At 34.3% G+C, this 21,641-nt stretch overlaps 1 protein-coding gene across 1 annotated transcript in view; it reads right to left on the reverse strand.

Moving 5' to 3' along the window:
• Positions 1–5,340: 5,340 nt before the first annotated feature.
• Positions 5,341–21,641, reverse strand: part of SGO2 (shugoshin 2) — a 33,057-nt gene continuing 16,756 nt past the window's right edge. Inside the window, exons 6-9 of the mRNA XM_011369204.2 lie at positions 20,194–20,435; positions 15,972–19,166; positions 13,736–13,886; positions 5,341–5,685 (exon numbers count right to left, since the gene is read on the reverse strand). Coding sequence (XP_011367506.1) covers positions 5,670–5,685; positions 13,736–13,886; positions 15,972–19,166; positions 20,194–20,435 — 3,604 coding nt within the window. The 3' untranslated portion in view covers positions 5,341–5,669. The remainder of the gene's footprint in view (positions 5,686–13,735; positions 13,887–15,971; positions 19,167–20,193; positions 20,436–21,641) is intronic.

The raw sequence follows: 21,641 nt of genomic DNA on the forward strand, positions 1-21,641 counted from the left end.
TACAAAACAGTCACAGGGATGTAATGTACAGTATAGGGAATTAGTCAATAATATTGTAATAACTATGTATAGTGCCAGGTGGGTATTAGACTTATCAGGGGATCACTTATTAAATTGTATAAATGTCTATCCACTATACTGTACACCGGAAACTAATATAAAATAATATTGAATGTCAACTGTAATTGGAAATTTTTTTAAAAAGGAGGAAAAATGTAACCATCCGATGAAGAAACTGCATTCAATATGCAGTGATAAACAGCGGTTCAGCCTTCCAGTTTGGAGAACAGTCAGTATGAATCAGAGGACTTTCCTTCCCGCTGTCACCTGAGTATTCATGGTAAATGAAGAATAAATGAGTAAATATCGGTAAAGTCCTTAGAAAAATGCTTGTCAGTGCTATATGAATATTCAATTAATAAATCTGGAGGTACATACAGAAACTTACCAGTTGTTACATCTAGAGGCAGAACCTGGAAGGCTGAAGAATGGGGAAGGGAGGAAACTCAGATTTTAATGTATGTTCTATTGTACCTTTTCAATGTTCTACAAATGTGTTATTCTTGTTGCTCTTATTATGAATTTTTTTAAACCAAAAAAACAAAATAAATAAAATAAAATGCTCTCACCCCAAATGTTTGCACGGCTTGTTCCTTACTTTAAACCAGTCACTACTCAAATGTCACTCTCTCTGAGAGGCCATAACATCCATCCCACCTAAAGTATCAGCTCCTGCCCACTCTCTGTCTCTGTCTCTGCTTCATTTTTTATTCTGGCACTTATCACTGCCTGACATTGTGCATTTATTTGTGTGCTTGTCTGTTTTCCAGCACACTGTGAACACCATGCGAGCAGGGACTTTGCCATATCTGTGCTCTTCTATAAATCTTTGAACTAGGAATGCTGCCTGGCATAGAGTAGACCCTTAACAACAACAACAACAAAAAACTGATTAAATACTCATTCTCACTCTTTGTGAAGTAATTAGTATTAGCCCCTTTTAACAAAAGAGTTGAGGCTCTGAGAGGTTAGTGTGCCTCAAGAGAGTTAGAGCAGGAATTGAATCCTTGTTTGTCTAAATAAAAAGGCCAGGGTTATGTTTAATATACCATTCAGTTATGCAAAAGAAGAAAAAGTAACAATGTTAACACTTCACCCTATTGCCATACGTCATTCTCACAGCAGTCCTGTCAGGGGATCCTAATAGGCCCCATTACAGATCAGGAAGAACAAGCTCATCTTATTCAGTATGGAAACCAGGTAGCAGGGGCAGAGGAAGGTTTTATAGGGCCTAGAACTTGTACAGTTTGTGTACGTGGGGGTCCTCTTTAAGAAAAATAATACAAAACCATAAGTGCAAAATTAAGTTCAGAACCTTAGAACAGGTCTCATAGTGGGGTCCCTGATGCTTGACCTTCTTTAGCTTCCTGGTGAGTCCCTTGTGCTAGTCAAGGAAAGTACTGTGGCTTGTGTGACCCTGAAGGAGTGATCACAGGTAGCTCTGAAGGCGCTGGCACTGTGGAGAAGCAGGTAGCATGGCCCTTGTTTAGTTGTCAGCTTTTAGAGAAGCCCCATACCCTTCATGCCTCAGTTTTCCCCTTTGCAAAGTGGTGCCAATATGCTGGATCAACATTAAGAGTGAGTAGAGTTTACGGCCGTGTGTGTGTGGGTGGGGGTGTGGGGTGGGGAGAATCAAGAAAGTTTTTAAAGGATGCCCAGGGGCTTCACGTCCCCCAACCTTCGACACTGCCTGGAACTGTCCCAGAGGTACTGCAGAATGAGCCAGGCTTCTGAGAGAACAGGACTCCACGCTAGCTGTGGACCCAGTGAGGATCTCTGAGTTCCCAGAGCCCGGCATTGGCTCAGCTTCGCCGGGAACTGACTTTGGAAAGTTATGATTTCGTTATCTGAGAAATGATGTCAGTGGTCTGAACTAGTTCAACTCTATGGTCCTGTCCCAACTCTAAATTGCTCCCAAGTCATCCAAACGCCCGAGAGCTGAGACTCAGCAGTCTACAGACTGCGCTCAGTCTACTGAAAGACAATCTTTTTCGGTGGGTTTTGAGGGAGGGAAGATTCGGGAGGGCTGACTTCGATGAATAAGAACAGCTATTTCACTTCTTGTTTATGGGGTACGGTGGGGTTGGTAATCAGCCTGCGCGTCCTGGACGGAGATGGGGAAAGGAATTGCGGGAAGGTGAGGGCCCAAAGATCCCGGGCAGCCCCTGAACGATCACGCTTTCCCTGCCCCGGGGTGGCGGAGAAAGGGGTGAGGGTGGAGGGGGGGCACGGGCAAACCTGCTGGCAAACCGGAAACCCTGGTGCGTGCATTAGTGCTCTAAGCACCGGGGCGACCCGGCAGGAACCCCTCTTTGCCGCTCCACGTGTGGCGGGGTGCCAAGCACCAGGGCGACCCGGCAGGAACCCCTCCTTGCCGCTCCACGTGTGGCTCGGCGTCCTTGTCCACGGTGGTGGCCCGCGGGTCCCACGGCAGGGGACTTGGGGTCTGAGGGTCACGAGGGTTCGCCGGCACGCAGACAGGGCAAGTGAGACCGGGTTGCTGGAGCCTAAAGTCCAGCCAAACCCAATGGAAACGGTCCTGATTGAGATCTAAAGTTCGGCAAACTCTTGCCAGAACGTTAGGACGTCACTGGAGCATGATATCTGGGCTGAAATCATTGGCAGAGATCCCTCCACCTCCTAGCCTGTGGCGCTTGGCATCTGTGCCACTCTCCAGCCTCTTAGCGGAGTGCAGGTCTTGTGAGATCTCTTTGGTGGTGTTATTACATATTTTAAGTGGCTTCCCAGCTAGATTGTTTCGCTTTTTTTTATTGTTGTTTTGGTACTTCTCCCACCACATCTGCTGCAGTCCTGTACACTTCATAAGTAATAAACAATCGCATTTATTCCAACTTTGCATGAAAGGAGCTCAAGGACAAAGAATGATTTTACAACTTTATCTCAGTTTTAGAAATAATTATTCATTTATTTTTAAAATACAGAGCTACCTTGATATAGAAACAAACTTTAAATTTTATCACTATTCAATCTATCCAGCAAATATCCACAAAGTTTATCTGGTAAATATCAACAAAGATGAAAAAATATCTTGGGAAACTTAAAAATAAAACTTGGAAAATGCTGAAAAGCACAAAAATAATCACCTGTAAGCCTACAATTTAGAATTTGCCAGTTAACTTTTTGGCTCTAGCTTTACATTTTTGAAATCTTTACTATAACACCTATTAAAAACAAATGGAACCAAACTAGTTATTCTCCAGACTTGTTTGTACATACTCCATACTGGAAGTATGGGGGAGAAAGGAGAAATTCTCAACTTCCTGTTTGCTTCCTGTTCCTGTCAGCATCACCACAGAAATGGTTCACCCTGGCAGACAAAATTACTTCAATGGCAACAGATGGCTACAGTTGGCAGCTTTTTCACATTATCAGGCCAGTCTTGTCATAGTCCTTCAGGGAACAGCACCAACTAGTTGTACACCATCCCCAGAGTCCTGGAACTCTTCCTCTAGGCCTTTCAGTTTCAATTCCATCCTTCTTTCTTTGTACCCTCAGGCCCAGAGGCAATGGGTGCTTCCCACAGTTCCTTCCTTTATGATATCCCACTGGTCTTTTTCGCCTTTTCAGTTCTTGTCAGTTTTCTAGTATACGGTTAACAATTTATAAAATAATTGTGGTTTCTGCCCTTTGGCTTGAACCTAATACAATCTCCGTCAATGCTTAAAGTTACTTGACAAAATTAAACTCATTTGTGATTTAAAAAAACAAATAATAATTGATAGATAGTATTTTAATGTGATTATAAATATATATCACCAGCTCAAAACTCAGCATCTTATTTAATGGTGGTAAAACCAGAGGCATTCCAATGAAAATCAGGAACAAGACAAGGATATCCACTATTCCTACTACTATTTAACATTTTACTTAAGGCAGCAGCCATGCAGTTATATAAGAAAAAGCAAAGAGCAGCATAAGAACTGGGGGAAAACAAGAGGTAGATAGTTTGGGTTTCAGGAGATATGTATGAAAAATGCTTCAAACGATAACATAGCAATTAACATATAGAAATCAACTATCTTCATATATGCAAACAATAATCAATGAGAATCAAAGAGAAAATCCTGTATATATTACCAAGAAAAAAGATAAAATACCTGAGCATAAATTTATCGAGAAATGTATAAAACCTCTATGAGGGAAATTTTGAAACTCTCTTAGTCTCTATAATTTAAAGAGTATGGTAGTTGGACATAAAAAGACAAACTAGATAGAAAGTTAAGAAATAAATATAAGTGTAAATAGAAATACAATCTAAAAAAGGTGGCATTACAAATCAGTAATGGAAAACATGGACTTTTCAAATTAACGGAGTCAGTACATTCATTTCACACCATACAATCAAAAAATCAACATGCATCACCAATTTAAACATAAAAACAAAATGAAACCATGAGGAAATGTGTTTATAATCTAGGATAGTAAAATTGTTTCTTACTGTGGCCAAATTCCACCAGCAACAAGAGATTGATAAGTTTAAGTATATAAAATGGAAAATAATTTCTATAGGAAAAAAATAAAAAAGACAAATCTCATAGAAAGAAAAAAAAATAGAAATAAGCAATAGGAACAAAAATATAATCCCAGAGAATTAGGAGGTCCAAAGGCTAAAAGTAACAGGAGTACAGGAAAGGGAACAGAGACCACCAGGGTGCCAAACTCTTTAAAAACTGTCAGCTGTTCCTTTAAAAAAGCCTCTGGCCCCTATTTCAATCTACAATGTTGATACTGAGTAAGTTCTGAGAGTCTCTGTACTTCTACAGCAGTTTTTCTTCAAGTTTGATCCTAGGACAATCTGCCCCAGAATTATCTGAAATGTTTGCTAAAAATGCAGATTTCTGGGCCTACTCATTTAGGTGTCAGATATTGTCTAAGAAAGCTTTTCCATCTAGGCAGAATAGAATTTCACTAGTCATTTGAATACAGTAAGCTATGTCCATTAATCTCAGATATGAACAGGATTTATTACTAGACTAGGAAGCGATCTTTAAAATAAAGTTATAAAAACCAAATTCAAAAGAGCCTGAAAGGTTAACCCCCTCGGCTAAATCATCAGATTATACATAATAAAAGTAATATAGAACCTGATACCTAAGTGATTACTGATCAAATAGTTCTGAAAGTAGAAGAATGAGGGGTGAGAGAAAACTAGCTAGGGCAGAAGGTGACTTTTAAAATATTAAAGGTGTTCACATATATTGACTAGTTTAAGAACAAAACAGAATAGCTTGGTATACGACAAGATAACCAATGCAAAAGTATTTATTATACATTTTATTTGGTTAAAAGGTTAACAGTTATTGTTTAGTTAAAGGCTGTTAGGTTGAAAGAAACTTAAATGAGCAGGAAGATAAGTTATAGGATGACCAAAATGATTTTAAATTTTGTAATAAAACTTAGTATTACAAAATAGCTATTTTATGCACATATATCTAAACATAAGAATGGATAAATCAATACTCCATGAAAAGGCAGAAAATGAAAAAAAACTTTTTATTACGCATCTCCTCTTCTTGATTCTAGTTATATCCCTGTTTTGACTTGCTATGGTTTCAGAATTCAGAAAAAACAGAATCCATAAAGTCACCTCATCTTCTCATCTTGCTGCAAAATAGAAAAAAGGGAAAGTTAATAATAATCCAAAAGGAATGCTTCTGCTGTGAAGCAGGGAGAGAACTGCTGCATCGTATCAGTAGAAAGCAGTTTCTTCAAACCACAAGCTTTGCTATATATCTGAAATACTGTGATACTGAGGATTATAAACGAGGTTTAAGAGAAATTAATTAACAAAGATTTTATATATTACATGTTACTACAGATTTCCTTTTAATTATGAACTTTTACACGTAAGACTATATAAAAACGTACAACTTTAAAACAATCAAATACATGCTGCTGTACCTACCACCAAGTTAAGAAACAAAATATTACACCTCAGAGGCCCCCAGTGTGCCCCTTTCTGTTCACAGCCCTCTTGTCCCCCAAGAAGTAACCACTGTCCTGTATTGTTAGTCACCGTCTTGCTTTTCTTTACAGTTTTTACCACATGTGTACTACTCTCCTAAAAAGTATATTGTTTGGTTTTATCTATGTTCGCTCTTTATGTAAAGATCAATGGAATTATTCTATTGGTGCTTTTCTATAACCTTTTTCACTAAAGGCCCTTATTTTCAAACCTCTCCTTCATTGAAACATTAAACATACTTATTTTCTATTCTGGTTCCATATCAGATGCTTCTAGTATCTTTTCCCCTTGTGTGTGTAGTGGTGTTCTTTGCTGTGAGCTAGCTTTTCATTTCCTTTGCAACTTTATTTGTGGAAAATATGGACTGAGATAAAGATCCTCTAGAAAATACTTGCATTTGCTTCTAACAGACAACAGGGGGCACTACAAGTCATAGGCTGACACTAAATCTTCAGCTTGCCGCGTTTTTTTTGACTTCCACATATTGTGAATTTCAGCGGCAATGCATGAGGGTTTCACTTTGGATGGAGTTCTGATTTTTTTTTTCCTCCCCAATTCTGTACAGAGTTATTTCCTTGGGCTTAAAAAAGCTGGTGGGAAGGTTATTTTTAGTTAGCTCTTCTATTTGAGAGAGTAGCTCAACTTTATTAAAGATCTACTATTAGACTCTTCATTTTAGCTAAACCCTAGAATCTGTCTTCTGTCCTTGGCTCCATAAGGGTATGAATCCAATGCTTGGGTTTGCCTTGTTAGGCAATGTCTTCAGACAAAAGCCAGTCTTAGGCTCCACGTAACCTCTCTGGCTTCCTGCTCTTCTCATTCAGTCTCTAATCTGAGCTTTCTTATTTCTCTACTAGCTAACTGACACATTCAGGGTTTAGGTTTTGTTTTGTTTACTATTTTGTTTAGTAATTTTATTTTTTCGGTAAGAGGGTTGGTCTATGCACCTAGTATCATGTTGCAAGTAGAGTTATATTTGTCCTTTATATTATACATGTTTTTTGTTTTTTTTTTTAATGAAATACATGCACATGGTCCCAAATTAGAAGGCATAAATGAGTTGATGGAGAGTTCTCTTTTCTTCCTCTGTACCCCTTTTCAGAGCCAATATAATACCACTGTCATGAGTAATTAGATAAAATTTAATTAATTCTTTCAAAAGAGCTACTTATTCTAAACTAAACATAGCAAAATCCTATAAAGAAATAGTATTCTATTTTAGTTTTGACCTACTGAGCATGTAGATAATTTGGTAAACAGTAGTTGGTAAATTTTTTAAAAGCAAAAATCACAATGTACATTAGTATAAATACTGAGTGATAACAAAGCTATCATTTTTTTTTTCCTTTTTGGATTGGTAATGGCATGCAGCAGGCGTATCACAGCTTCTGAGAGACCCAGTGAGAGTGGATCCTGATTGAAATTACTTGCAATATATCACGGAGTGATCATCATAGGCACTGAGGAAGGAGTGGCAGAAGCTGTCAGGAAGGTAATACAGATATATTTTTAAAAGCCTTTATCTTTTAAGTCCCCAAATCTGAACATGACAAGGAGGGACGTTTTTAAGAGTAAAAGCTCTAATCCACAATGAATATATAGTATTTATGCATCAAATAGCAGAGCAACTATCTTTATGAAGTAAAAACTACAGGAGATGCATGGAGACAGATAGGAACACAATAACAGGAGATTTTAATGTACTATTCTCAGTACAAGAGAGATAAAGTGAACAAAAAATAAATAAGGAGATAGAATATCTAAACAACATAATCAATAAGATAAATCTTATGGCTATATATCAAATTCTGCACTCTGATAATAGAGATTACATATTCTTCTCAACTGCTCACAGTACAGCAAATTCAACACTGCATTATAAAAAAACATACACCATGACCAAGTGAGATTTATTCCAGGAATGCAAGATTGGTTCAACAATAGAAAACCTATCATACGGCAATGATTTTTCTATAGATGCTGAAAAAGCTTTTAAGAAAATTCAACACTCATTCATAATTAAAACACTCAATATACACTGAGGAATATTTTCTTAATAAATTATATATATATACACCTAAGTCCTAAAGCCAGCATTGTATTTAATGGTGAGACAGTAGAGGTATTTCCACTCAAATCAGGAACAAGGCAAGAATGTCCACAATTCCTGCTAAGATTTGACACTGTACTCGAGGTATGAGCCAATGCAATTAGACAAGAGAAATCCTTTAGGGGTATATGAATAGGTAAAAAAGAATTAAAACTATCTCTATTTTCAGATATCGTAGTATACTGGAAAACTTCAGAGAATGAGATAAAGAATAAAAGAATTTATTAAGTAACAAGTTGAAAATGTACATAGAATTCAACAGCTTTCATACCCACAAATAATAAATACAGGGCATGATTTACATGTCCAATTTACATGTTCACTTATAATAGCAACAAAGAAGACAAAATATCTACAAATAAATTTAAGAAGAAATGTGTAAAACCTGTATGAGGAAAATTTCAAAAACACTTTTAAAAGATACAAAAGAAGACTTAAGTAGAAAGACATCTCCTTATATAGCACACTCAATACAAAGATGTTAGTTCTCCCTAAATTAATGTGTAAATTCAATGCAATCCCAATAAAAATACCAACAAGCCAAACCAGTGGTTTTCAGCTCAGCGCAGTGCCTTCCAGGTGACATTTTTCAACATTTAGAGACATTTTTGACTGTTATAAATGGGTATGTGCTACTGACGTCTTACAATGCACAGAACAGCTTCCCACAACAAGGAAATATCTAGACCAAAATGCCAATAGTGTCGATGTTGAGAAACCCTAAGCTAGACATGTCAATGCTAAAGTTCATATGTAAAAACAAACATGTAATAATAGCCAGAAGAAAAATGAAAAAAATTATGAGAGCGGACTAGCCCTACCAGATATTAAAGCATCGCATAAAGCCTCTACACTAGACCGGCAGACCACTGCAATAGAAAAAAAAGCCCAGCATTATATCCCTCAAAAATACATACAGAAATTTAAAATATGACATGGTTAACATCTCAGATCTTTGAAGAAAAGATGCAAATAAATAAATGGTGCTGAGACAGCTGTGAAGTCATTTGGAAAATAGATAAAATTAGATCCACATATTACACCACACGCTAGAAGAAAAACTCTAATGGACCAGGGATTTATGTAAGAAATGAAACTATAAAAATACTAGAAAAAAATTGGGGCGAATTCCTCTTTAACCATAGTATAGGAACTTTCTAAATATGACATAAAATTCAGAGAAACAGAAAGAAAAAAATGATAAATTTGACCATATAAAAATAAAATTTTACATGACTAAGAAACATAATAAAGTCAAAAGATAACTAATATATTCAAAAAATATTCACTACACATAATACAAGGGCTAATATTCCTACTATATAAAGAATTCTTAATAAATGAGGGACAGAGACCAAAACTCAATTAAAAAATAGCAAAAAGATATGAACAGACCAATAAATGATATAATGGCTCCAAAGCATGAAAAAATACTTAAAATACTTATAGAGAAATGCAAATAAAACAACACTGTGATACCATTTCTCACCTATCAGTCTGGCAAAACTTTTTAAATATGACAACACATTCTCTTGATTAGACTGTAGGGAAACAGTGCCACACACTGGTGGTGGGAATATAAATTGGTACTAGACTGGAGGGAAGTGTGACAATACCTAATAAAACTATATATGCCCTTATTTTTCACCCCTGTAGTCCCACTTGTAGGAGTTTACCCTGAAGATACACCCTCAACAATATGAAAAGATATATGCACAAGATTATTCAATGTACTATTATTTATAATTGCAAAATATTGGAAACAACTTAAGTATGCATATAAAGGAATGTGATTGAATAAACCAGAGCACATCTATACACTATTAAGTATTATCCAGCTGTAAAAAAAAGAAAATAAGAAAAACCTCTGTGAATTGATATGGAGTGATTTCCAGAACACGCCGTTAAAATGAAACAAAGCAAAGTCCAACAGAGTAGCTATAGCATGCTACCTTTATGTAAGAAAAAGGGGGGATATACATATATCTGCTTATTTGTGCAAAAGAAATAAAGGATAAACTAGAAACTAAAGAAATTACTCATAGGGGGAGGGTGAAAATAGGACAGAAAGAAGAGGTAATGGGAATTGGGTAGCATACTATAGCTACTCTTTTGGGCTTTGCTTTTTTTCATTTAATGGTGTGTTCTGGAAATCTCTCTGTATCAATTCACAGAGATTTTCCTTATTCTTTTTTACAGCTGGATAATACTTAATTAATAGTGTATAGATGTGCTATAGTTTATTCAACCACATTCCTACATATGCATACTTAAGTTGTTCCCAATATTTTACAACTATAAATCATACTACATTATTTAGGGATGAGAGTTGATACTTCTGCATATGCTATTTTGTAGAGCTGTGACTTATACAACCCAAGAAATGTTTCATATACCCCAAAGTAAACAACAAAACCTACTAAGATGTGGGAGAAGAAAACAGAACACAAATAATATAAACAAACAAACAGTACAAACAAATGTATCTAAGTGAATTACACATAAATAACATAATTACATTAAAGGGGTTGGTAAGAAAAGAACTAAGGACAAAAAGAATTACATTTAAATGTTACACTTTAGTTAGTAAATATGTTTCTCACAGGGATATGGGTTAGCAATTTTGAAACTGCTTTATGTTAGAAACGAACAAATAAATGAATATATTATGAATAATGAGAGCCAGGCTTCTCACTGATAAATTATGAACAATCAAAGCTAAAATGAACCCTGTGGTACTGAACTAGAATCAGTTATCAGTATAAACTCATGTTTTTACTACATGTACAGAGAGAAAAATACAAAAGTGTATATATGCATATATTAGCATACATACATATATTCCCTAGTTCTGTCTTCTAAGAGGGCTCAACAACACCCCTGTGGTGGCCAGAGTCCAAGGAGGACTCCCACATTATCCCTGCATACTGGGTTCATGCTCTTGCATAATCCCCTCTCTTTGCATAGGATAGGAACTGTGACCTGCAGCTAACCAATATAAAGAAAATCTTAAGATAAGCCTAGATCATCTTATGCACAGAAAGGAAGTGCTCAAAATAATATGAGATCTTGTTGAAAGAACACAGAAGCCGACTGAAGAAACTCTTAATAGCCAAAGCTGGAATGATTTGAGCAATGAAATAAATGAGGAAGAGGGAATAGGTCTTTGTCACAGAAGAATTACAATTAATGTAGAAGGAAAGAGGGAAAGAGAAAATCATTACTAGGCAAACACCACAGCAGTAATTGTTACAGAGCAGCTCCACCAATGGATGATAAAAATGATGAGTGAAAAGTATGAGCAGAGACAGGATGCACAGACTCAAAATATATCCTCCAATGTTCATTAACCATAACGAAAAAGACAATAACTTTATAGTGAAAAATACCCAGCATTAATCAAGTTATCAAGGTTAATATTACTAATAATCGGACATATTGACATGATGAACCCCCGATATGATTCAGTGAGGACATACCATTTCTGTGGAATTCTTGCCAAAAATGCAAACCGCATTGTAATCATGAGAAAACATCAGCCAAACCAAACTGAAGGATATTCTACAAAATAACTGACTAATAGTCTTCGAAGTCATGAAAGAAAAGGAAGGACTGCGGAACTGTCACAGGCTAGACTAAGGAGAAACAACAACTGAATGCACTATGGGATCCCGGATAGGATTTTAAAACAGAAAAGGTTGTTAGTGGAAGTCTAAATATAGTTTAGTTAATAGTATTGTACCAATGCTAATTTTCTAGTTTTGATCATTGTACTGTGGGTATGTAAGATGTTAAAATTAGGGAAAGCTGGGTGAGGAAACTCTGTATTATTTTTATAATTTTTAACTAAGTCTAAAATTAGTTCAAAATAAAAAGTTTAACTTGAAGGACAACCTGACTGAAAAAAGGCTAAAGGATCTGAATAGAAGGTTCTCCAAAGATGTACCAATGGCCAATAAGCATATCATTAGTCGTTAGAGAAATACAAATCAAAAATAAGATACCATTTCACACACACTAGTATTGCTAGCATCATCAAAAAGTCAAAAAATAGCAAGTTTGTTGGTGAGGATGTGGAGAAATCAGAAACTCTATACACTGTTGGTGGGAATATAAAATAGTGCAGCAGCTTTGGAAAACAGTCTAGCAGCTTCTCAAATGATTAAACATAGAGTTACCATACAACCCAGCAATTGTACAACTAGGCATATACCCAAGAGACATGAAAACATATGTAAACACAAAAATTTGCAAAAGAACATTGATAGCAGCATTATTCATAATAACTAAAAGGTAGAAACAACAAATGTCTATCGACAAATAGATAAATAAAATGTGGTATATATATTACAAATATATTAAAATATGTATATCCTATCTATACAATAGATTATCATTGAGTCAAAAAAAGGAATGAAATACTGATATATACTACAACATGGATAAACCCTTAAAACATTATGTTAAATGCAAGATGCTAAGTGAAAGACTGTATATTACATGATTTTATTCATATGAAATGTCCAAAATAAGAAAATCTATAGAGACAAGAAGGATGAATGGTTGCGTAGGCTGGGGTATGGGAATAATGATATGCATATCTGTGAATATACTAAAAACCACTCAACTATACACTTTAAATGGATGAAATGTATGGTATGTGAACCACAGCTCAACAAAATTGTTTCTAAAAAAAGCTCTTAGTCCTTTATTTCATTTTTAATTTGCTTCTCTTTCACTCTCCCTTGTATTACTGCTATATGCTGGTTATTGTTTAAGACCACCTGTCACAATCATCACGTTTTTCATTTTATAAAAGAAGCAAACATTGAAACAATGCAAAGAAGAAAAAATTTAAGGATATTTTACGCTTTCTTTCTGAAAATATGTCCCAAATATGATCAGGTTCTATGAAACAGGTGACTTCATTTCTCCTTTTAAAAAACAAAATTCTGAATAAAACATGTATAAAAGGCATTTGGACATTTTTGAGATAATCAAGGAAATTTGAATAGGGATTGTCTATTAGATGACAATAAGGAAATATTGGTAATTTTGTTAGATGTGATCAGAAGTGTTTTAGGAATCAAATGACCCAATGTTAGGGATTTATTTAAAAAATACTACAACAAAAAGAGATAGATGAAGCAAATATGGCAAAATATTGATGCCTGTTGAACTTGGGGGAGGATAAATGTGGGGAGTACTATTTTTTCTTAGTTGAGGTATGTGTAAAATTTTAAAAAAGAAAAAAATAAACATTATTCTTTGAGGCCAAGGACAGATATATTTTGAAAACTACTTCTAGAAAACTAGTTAAAAAAATAAATGGGAATAATAGATATGTAAACAGTGGTTTGCAAATCACAGGCAACATCTTTTTTAAAAGCCTATTCAAAGAATAAAAGAAGACATCTCTTCAAATCTTACTCAGATAATACACTGGTTGCTACACATCAATAATCTATGTTTTATTGGTATTCAGAAGTGTTCAAATACTAATTCAGGCAGGAATTTTTTTTAAGTATATATTTTATAATATCACACTGAAATCACTTTAATATCACTGAAATACTTACTCTCTGAGACTTGGTTCTTTGAAATGGAGTGGAGTGCACCTTCTTCTTCGGCTTGGCAGCTCTAAAGATGGATCTTCTGATTTATTTTCAGATTTAGCAGAGTTATTCGAAACAAAACTGGTATTTGTCAAGTCCTGTAGTGTTCTACCGCCTGAAAAGAATATTATTTTCACAAATATTTGTAAAGATACATAGATATGGAAATAGATATGGGTAGTTAGTGGTTTGCAAATTGGTAGTAAATTTTTAAACTTAACAATAACCAAGATATAATTTAAAATATTACAATTGTAGCACTAAAATTATTTGTCAGTTTGATTTTTTTCTAGCAATGAGAAACTTAAAATTTGAAACAAACTCTCGAGGTAGCCCACATTTTAATTCTGAAATCACAAATATGCTGATAAAAATTCAAAAAAATCACACAAATTACTACACATACAGTCAACATTTGTCATCTACTACTCAACTCTGTGAAAGGAACCATGAGCAATATAGAGATGAAAGATGCCTCATGTCTTCTAACAAGTCCCAGAACTCTAGACCTTTGTACTTCTTTTGCTTCAGTATTCCTTTTACCTGGAATAGCCTTATTCATCAAAATCTTAGTGTTGTCTAACTTGAAAAGATATCTGCATCTTTATGTTCATAGCTGCATTATTTACAATAGCCACGACATGGAAACAACCTGTGTCCACTGATGTTGTGGTATGTAAATACAATGGAATATGTTTTAGCCAAATAAAAAATGAGGGAATTCAACCATTTGCAACAATGCGGATGACCCTGAAGACATGCTAAGTGGAATAAGTCAGACAAAGAAAAACAAATACTTGATGATCTCACTTATATGTAGAATCTTAAAAAAACAAAAACAAAACAAACCTCAGAAAAAGAGATCAGACTTGTTGTTACCAGAGGTGGTAGAGGTTGAGGGGTGGGAGAATTGGAGGAAGGTGGTCAAAAGGTACAAACTTTCAGTTGTAAGATAAAAAAGTACTAAAGATATAACGTACAGCATGATAACTACAGTTAACATTGCCATATGATATACAGAAAAGTTAAGTGAGTAAATCCTAGGAGTTCTCATCAAAAGGAGAAAAAATTTTTTTTTCTTCGTTTCTTTCTATTGCATCTATACAAAATGGTAAATGTTAGCTGAACCTATTGTGGCAATCATTTCACAGTATGTGTAAATCAAACCATCATGCCGTACACTTTAAATAGTATTGTATGTCAATTATTTCTCAATAAAATTGGGGGAAAAAATCTTAGTGTTCTACATACATGTAAGTGAAATGTTAGGTTCCCAGAAAACTTCAATTGATATAGGAATGTCTAATGTTACCAAGTTTCTAATCACAAAGGAACATCCTTAGAACCCAATGTTAAAGGGAAAATATAAAATAAATAACTTTATATACAGTATAATTTCAAGTTATATTTTAAAAATCTTTAAGAGTTAGGTCTGCATGCAAATGCTACAATGTTGACTGCAGTTCTTTTGGGTGACTGTTTTTCCTACTTTTTTCTGATTCTCTATTTTCAATTTTCTGCAATGAGTATTATTTTAATAACTAGGGGACAATAAATAGTAAACGTTAAAGTAAAAATTTTACCTTTCCTTTAGGGCCTAAAATGCTACCTATTTCATGATGTCTTTGTGGGTTCCTTTAGTCAAAATTACTCCCTATTACATCCCTTAGTATAATATATGTGCTTTTATTAAAGCATTTACCACATTTACCACTGTATTTTGTAACTTTTACATACATGTATTTTGAGGAAAGGAAATTGGTATCGTTTATTTTTTAATCCTCTAAATTTTGATCACGGTAAACGTATATTTTTGGAGAGAGTCCCATCCTAAAGAAACTTGCAATTGTCTTTGGTGAAATCAATCCAGGGCAATTCATTATTATATATATTTAAAATAGTCAATTTCCTTCAAACATATGAAACAGAAAATTATATGTCTAATGATATTACTAGACAACTTTGTGGTAAAGGCCAATCTGTTTTTTAGGTTATAAATGTTCAAAACACTCTCACTGTGATCTTTCCAAAGCATTAAACTTTTTAAAAATTCCTTCACATTGTTTCTATAAATTGGGCTACAGTTAAATTTTATTTTTAAATTCCATAAAAATAGCAGTTATAACAGAAAATACTTTACTGGTTAAGTAAAAAATAAACAGTAAATAAAAACTTGATCTCACTTCAGGTATTTACTTACCTATTCCTGATTTTTGTGTCCTCTGAGTGACTTTAAATTTCATCCCTGTCATCTTCTCCTGCACATCATCACTTACTTGAAAGACTGGCGAGGTCTCCAGGGCAAAATTTTCTTTTATTATCAGATTTTTACTAGAAGGAATACACAAAAGTCTTGAACCCTTGTGAACACTGTTAAGGGAAGAATCTTGCATGTTAGGTGAATATATATGAGATAAGGAGTTAAACACCTTAGTGTTAAAGTCTGGCTTAATATTTTCATTTTCCAGATTTTTTTCCTCATCGGCTTGCTCAGATTCAACCGACAGTCCCTGACTGGTGTCAGATATCATCTCCATTACTTCATGGCTCTCCGGAGGATCTACGAAGGTCTTCCTTTTCTTTGATTTGGATGCCATTTTATTTACACTTTTGACCTTGCACTCTCCTTTTATCACTTCCACAAAGGGAACCTCTCTCTTTTTATTCAGAGTTGTAGTGCTTTGCTTCGGATTCTTAGGTGGTTCTATTTGGTTACCAGAATCTGAATCTGCTTCATTAATAGTATGTTTTAAACCTGATTCCAGGGAGAGAGACGTCTGTGAAGAATCTGTTAATTGCAAAATAGGTTTGTTTTTACCTTTTGCCAAAATGTTCTTTGCCTTGCCTGATGATTCTTCCCCATGCTTTTTAACTTGTCTGTAAGAATTTGAAATTTGATCACAATTTTCTTTTTCATTACTATTGATTTCCATACAGTATCTACTGATAAAACCTTGGTGTTCAAGTCTTTGTCTAGATTCATTTATTTTAAAATCAAGATCTTTTGTATAGCTTTCTTGGCTATGCACATCTTTATGATTATTGCCATATATTTGGTTTGTTTCAGAAATTATTTCTGTCTTCCGATTTACTTTCTGCCTAAGCTTCTTATTCATTTTTGAATCATTTTGCTGAGCAGATTGCATATCAGTGACATGTTTCTTCAAATCCAACATATTCAGGGTCTCATAATCATACAAATTCCCATTATTGTTGGTGGAAAGATAAGCTGTTTGAAATTCATTTGTGACGTCCTGGTTTTCAGCAATGGTTTCTTTATCCTTTTGAGTTAGGGAAATGAAGTTGCCTTCTTCTGGGTCATGCACACCTTTGTTATTAAACTCATCTATTTGGTTCATTTCTAAAATTATTTCTGTCTTCCGATTTCCTTTGTGCCTGATCCTTTTATTTATTTTTGATCCACTTTGCATTGCATGTGGCATATCAGTAGCATGTTTTTTCTCCTCCCAAATGTTTTGAGCATCATAATCACAGAGGTTTTTATTCCTTTTGGTGGAAGAATCAGCCATCTGAAACTCATTTGGATCTTCTAGGTTTTCAGGAATAATTTCTTTATCCATTTGGATTAGAGAAATTAAGTTATTTTTTTCTAGGTCACGCATCTCCTTGTCATCATTCTCACATATTTGGTTGATTTTAGAAATTATTTCTGTCTTCCGACATACCTTTTGCCTAAGCTTATCTATTTTTGATTCATTTTGACAAGCAGTTTGCATATCATGGACATGCTTTTTCAGCCCCCAAACATTTTGAGTCTCATACTCATATAGGTTTCCACTGTCTTTGGTAGAGAGGGCAGGTGTTTGAAACTCATTTGCGTCATCTAGATTTACAGGGATGATTTCTTTATCCTTCTTCATTAGGAAGAAAGGGTTACCTTTTTCTGGACAATACACATTTTTGTCGTTATATAAATGATTCACTTCAGAAATCATCATCGTCTTACGATTTACCTTCTTTGTAAGATTATTAACTTTTGATTCATTTTGCTGAACAGAGAACACATCGGTGATCGGCTTTTGTAAATCCAGCACATTCTGGGGCTCAGAATCACACAGGTTTCTGTTACCACTGGTACAAGGAGCAGGTTTTTGAAACTCATTTGAAACTGGTAGGTTTGCTCCAGAGGTTTCCTTATCCTCTTGGGTTTGGCAGGAAAAGTTATCTTTCTCTGGGCCATGCACATCTTTATCATTATTCCTATATATTTGGTTTGTTTCAGAAATTATTTCTGTCTTCCGATTTATTTTCTGCTTAAGCTTATTTATTTTTGATTCCTTTTGCTGAGCAGGTTGCATATCGGTGACATGCTTTTTCAAATCCAACGTATTTTGTGCCTCATAATCACATAAATTTCCATTATGTTTGGTGGGAAGATCAGCTGTTTGAAATTCATTTGTGACATCCTGGTTTTCAGAAATGGTTTCTTTATCCTGTTGGCTTAGAAAAAAGTTACCTTTTTCTAACTTATGAATCACAAATGTCTGTCTGGAAGCTTTATTTTTATTGTAAGCTGGAAAACTCTGACCCGTATTAAATTTACTCTCCTGCTGGAATTTATCTGAACTTTGGGAGAAAGAGTGTATTTCCTCTTGCTCATTTGTTACAGGTATTCTTTTCTTTTTCTTACTATTCTCTGTACTTTGTTTGTCGTCTTGATCAAAGCCATTATGAAGGGTTATTGTCTCTGGTATGTTCAACTGAGTCAGCTGTTCAGTGTTTAAGATAAAATTTGGATCTTCTGAATCTCCTTTGCTATTCAGGCCAACGGATCTTTTTTCTGGTTCATTTTCAATCTTTTCCTCAACATTCATATCTGAACTATTTTTAAATTGTTTCTTTGATCTTTCTTTCTTTTTTTCAGAACTTGAATCTTTCACTTTTCTGAAAGTTTTGATTCCACAGTCATTTGTTTTTTTATTACTTTTATTTTTAGTGCCTGTTGAAACTATAACAATTTTGCTTACTTCACTAGCAGTTAAATCCATGTCAGAATCATACACAGTTTTCTGCAATTGAAAGTCATCATTACCCTGAATTTGATTCACGCTCTCAGCAGTAGGTTCACCAGCAGACTCAGATGAGTTAGGAAGGCACTGTATGTTTCTTTGCATTTTAATATTCATTTCGTTAGTATGATCATTTATGTCATTATTCCAATTTAATACTGGACTTGAAATCCATTGTTGATCTACATCTGTCACACAGGGATTGTCTGCAGAAGGATTATTTGATTCTGGAAATGATACACGTCTTTTCCTTTTAGTTACATTACTAAGCGATGGTTTCTCCTCTCTGTGGCTGATAGACTGGGCATTTTTCATCTCACTCATTAGAGAACTCTTGGAACTCTGGTCTGAGTAGGAATGGCTTTCTATAAAATAAATGGAAACAAAAATTCAAAACTAAGTAATGAAAAGAAATTTATTATTAAAAAATATTTAGAAATCAAGCTATTTCAAAGAGAAGATTTCTAACAATGTGTTCTGTTCAGATGTTGATGTTATGAAGAATCTATGCAGATAAAAAATAAGGTAGAAATGATCAAATATTCATAAGTCACATTTTACATTTATATCTATGGAAAATATATACTGAGAATTCACTCTTCCTTGGCCCCAACAGTAGAATGGAGTATAACCAACAGTAAAGCCATTAGCATATATTTCTGAAATGGGAGGGGGCCAGCAAATGAACCCAAATAACAGTGACAACTCTGATAAGGATTACTACCAAAAGGCTATCAGCTGACACCTAAAGTTCCTATAAATTATACATATACACGCTTACATAAATTTTTCGAAAGAGCTCTAAATTCAATATATAGTTCCATATTCCAATTGGAAAATCTATGACAGATAGATAAGCCAGACTACACAGCAAGATTATTTTGAAATATCATGTAAATAAAATGTAAGTGTTATCATTTTCTCTTGCTCAGTCATTACACAGGCTCAAGTTTTTGCTTTACCACTATTTAGTTACAATCTTCAAAAAGTCACTACACCTATGTAGACCCCCAATTTCCATATCTATGAATAGTAGAAGATAAAATTTACATATGTATATGTAAATTTATATAAATATAATTGTATCTTTCAATTCATAAGCTAAGATACCAAGAATAAAGCTCTTTAGGCCGGCTCATTTCTAAATATCACTCCCTGAGTAACAGTATCAGGCCACTGTGGATCTGACATTTGTCAGCATATTTGCTTTTAAATTAAATTTCTCATCAGCAATTTAAAATGGTAGAAGTTATCAAATCTGTAACATAAGAGACCTAACTTATTAACTGTTTATATACCATGGCCCTCAAGAAGAAAATTTGATGACTGTAACTATTTAAAATTTGATGACTGTAACTGATACTTGAAATGAATTTTTTAAAAAAACCTCACCTTTGGGAAGTATATCAATAACAGAAGAATTATATTTTGAATCATCTAAACCACACACATTCTGATTATTTTCTTTAATACACAACAATTCCAAATTATCCTGAGTTGATAAAGGTTGTCTTGTTGATACCAAAGAAGGAACATCAGGTGATGTTTTTGATAGAATATTGTTATCACGATGCATCTTCTCTTTATCTTTATCATCATCATCATCATCATCATCATTTGAAGTTAATCGAATCCTAAAGTGGGAATAAATGAAAAATTTTGTATTCTACAAAATTTAGAAAATTACATGAATAGTTCTTTCCATATTGCACTTAAGATCCAACCACAAACCTGCTCTGTGTTCAATGAGGACAATTATAGGTAGGAAGTAGGTAGTTTCTAATAGTACAGAACTTGGAGGAAAACAAGAATGCTTATCCCTATAGCCCCAGTGACCCCCTCAAAGGAGATAACTGATATAATCACTGGTTGAAATGAATAAAGTTCAGACATACTTACAAATACTCATATATAATGTTTATAGTTTTCCTATAATTAATTCTATAGAGTATCCAAAACTCTTCCTTTGGTTTCAAACAAGTACAGCTATGTAAAGTTATTTGTGAAATGAAGTTTGCTGTTTCTAAAATGCATCCATGTAAACTAAAGCCATATTCCTGGAGTAGTTAAATCTATGGAGGGGACGATAGAAACCCACAGAAATAATCTGATAAACTGACCTTTTTGAATTCAAAGAATGAAGAGTAATATCAAAGAAAGTGGGAGGAGACCAGCAAATGAACCCAAATAACAGTGATATTTTCTAGTTTTGGTCTATTACAAATAGTGCTGCTATGTATATGCCTTTGGAAATATATGTACACATTTCTGTTGAGTATGTACCTAATTGGAGAATTCATGGGTTTACATATAGTATTTGGCTTCAGAAGAAACTTAGGGCATTCTTATTGTGTTCCCATTATTTAATATACTTGCTCTTGGGTTTTTGTAGATTTTTCTTATGAGATTAAAGAAGTTTCCTTATACTAGTTTGCTAAAAGTTTTTTCATAAATGGCTGTTGAATTTTATCAAATACTTTTCCTGTCGCTATTGAGAAAATACTACTTTTCTCTTTTTTCCTCTTACTATAATGAATGTTTTAATCCCAATCAAAACTCCACAAGAGAACATGTATGTTTACACACATGTATGTAAATTGACAAGTTCATTCTAAAATTCACATGGAAATGCAAAGGGCAAAGAATAGCCAAGATAATATTCAAGAACAAAAAAATAAAATGGAGATTTGCACTATCAAATATCAAGACTTAGGACAGTGAGTTCAGAAACAGACCCAAACACATCCAGGCATCTGATTTATGATACAGATGACACGGCAATGAAGTACGAAAGGACTGTTTTTTCTAAATAAATGGTATAAGATCAACAAGATTTCCAC

This window comes from Pteropus vampyrus, unplaced genomic scaffold, assembly GCF_000151845.1.
Source record: "Pteropus vampyrus isolate Shadow unplaced genomic scaffold, Pvam_2.0 Scaffold146, whole genome shotgun sequence".
Lineage (NCBI taxonomy): Eukaryota > Metazoa > Chordata > Mammalia > Chiroptera > Pteropodidae > Pteropus > Pteropus vampyrus.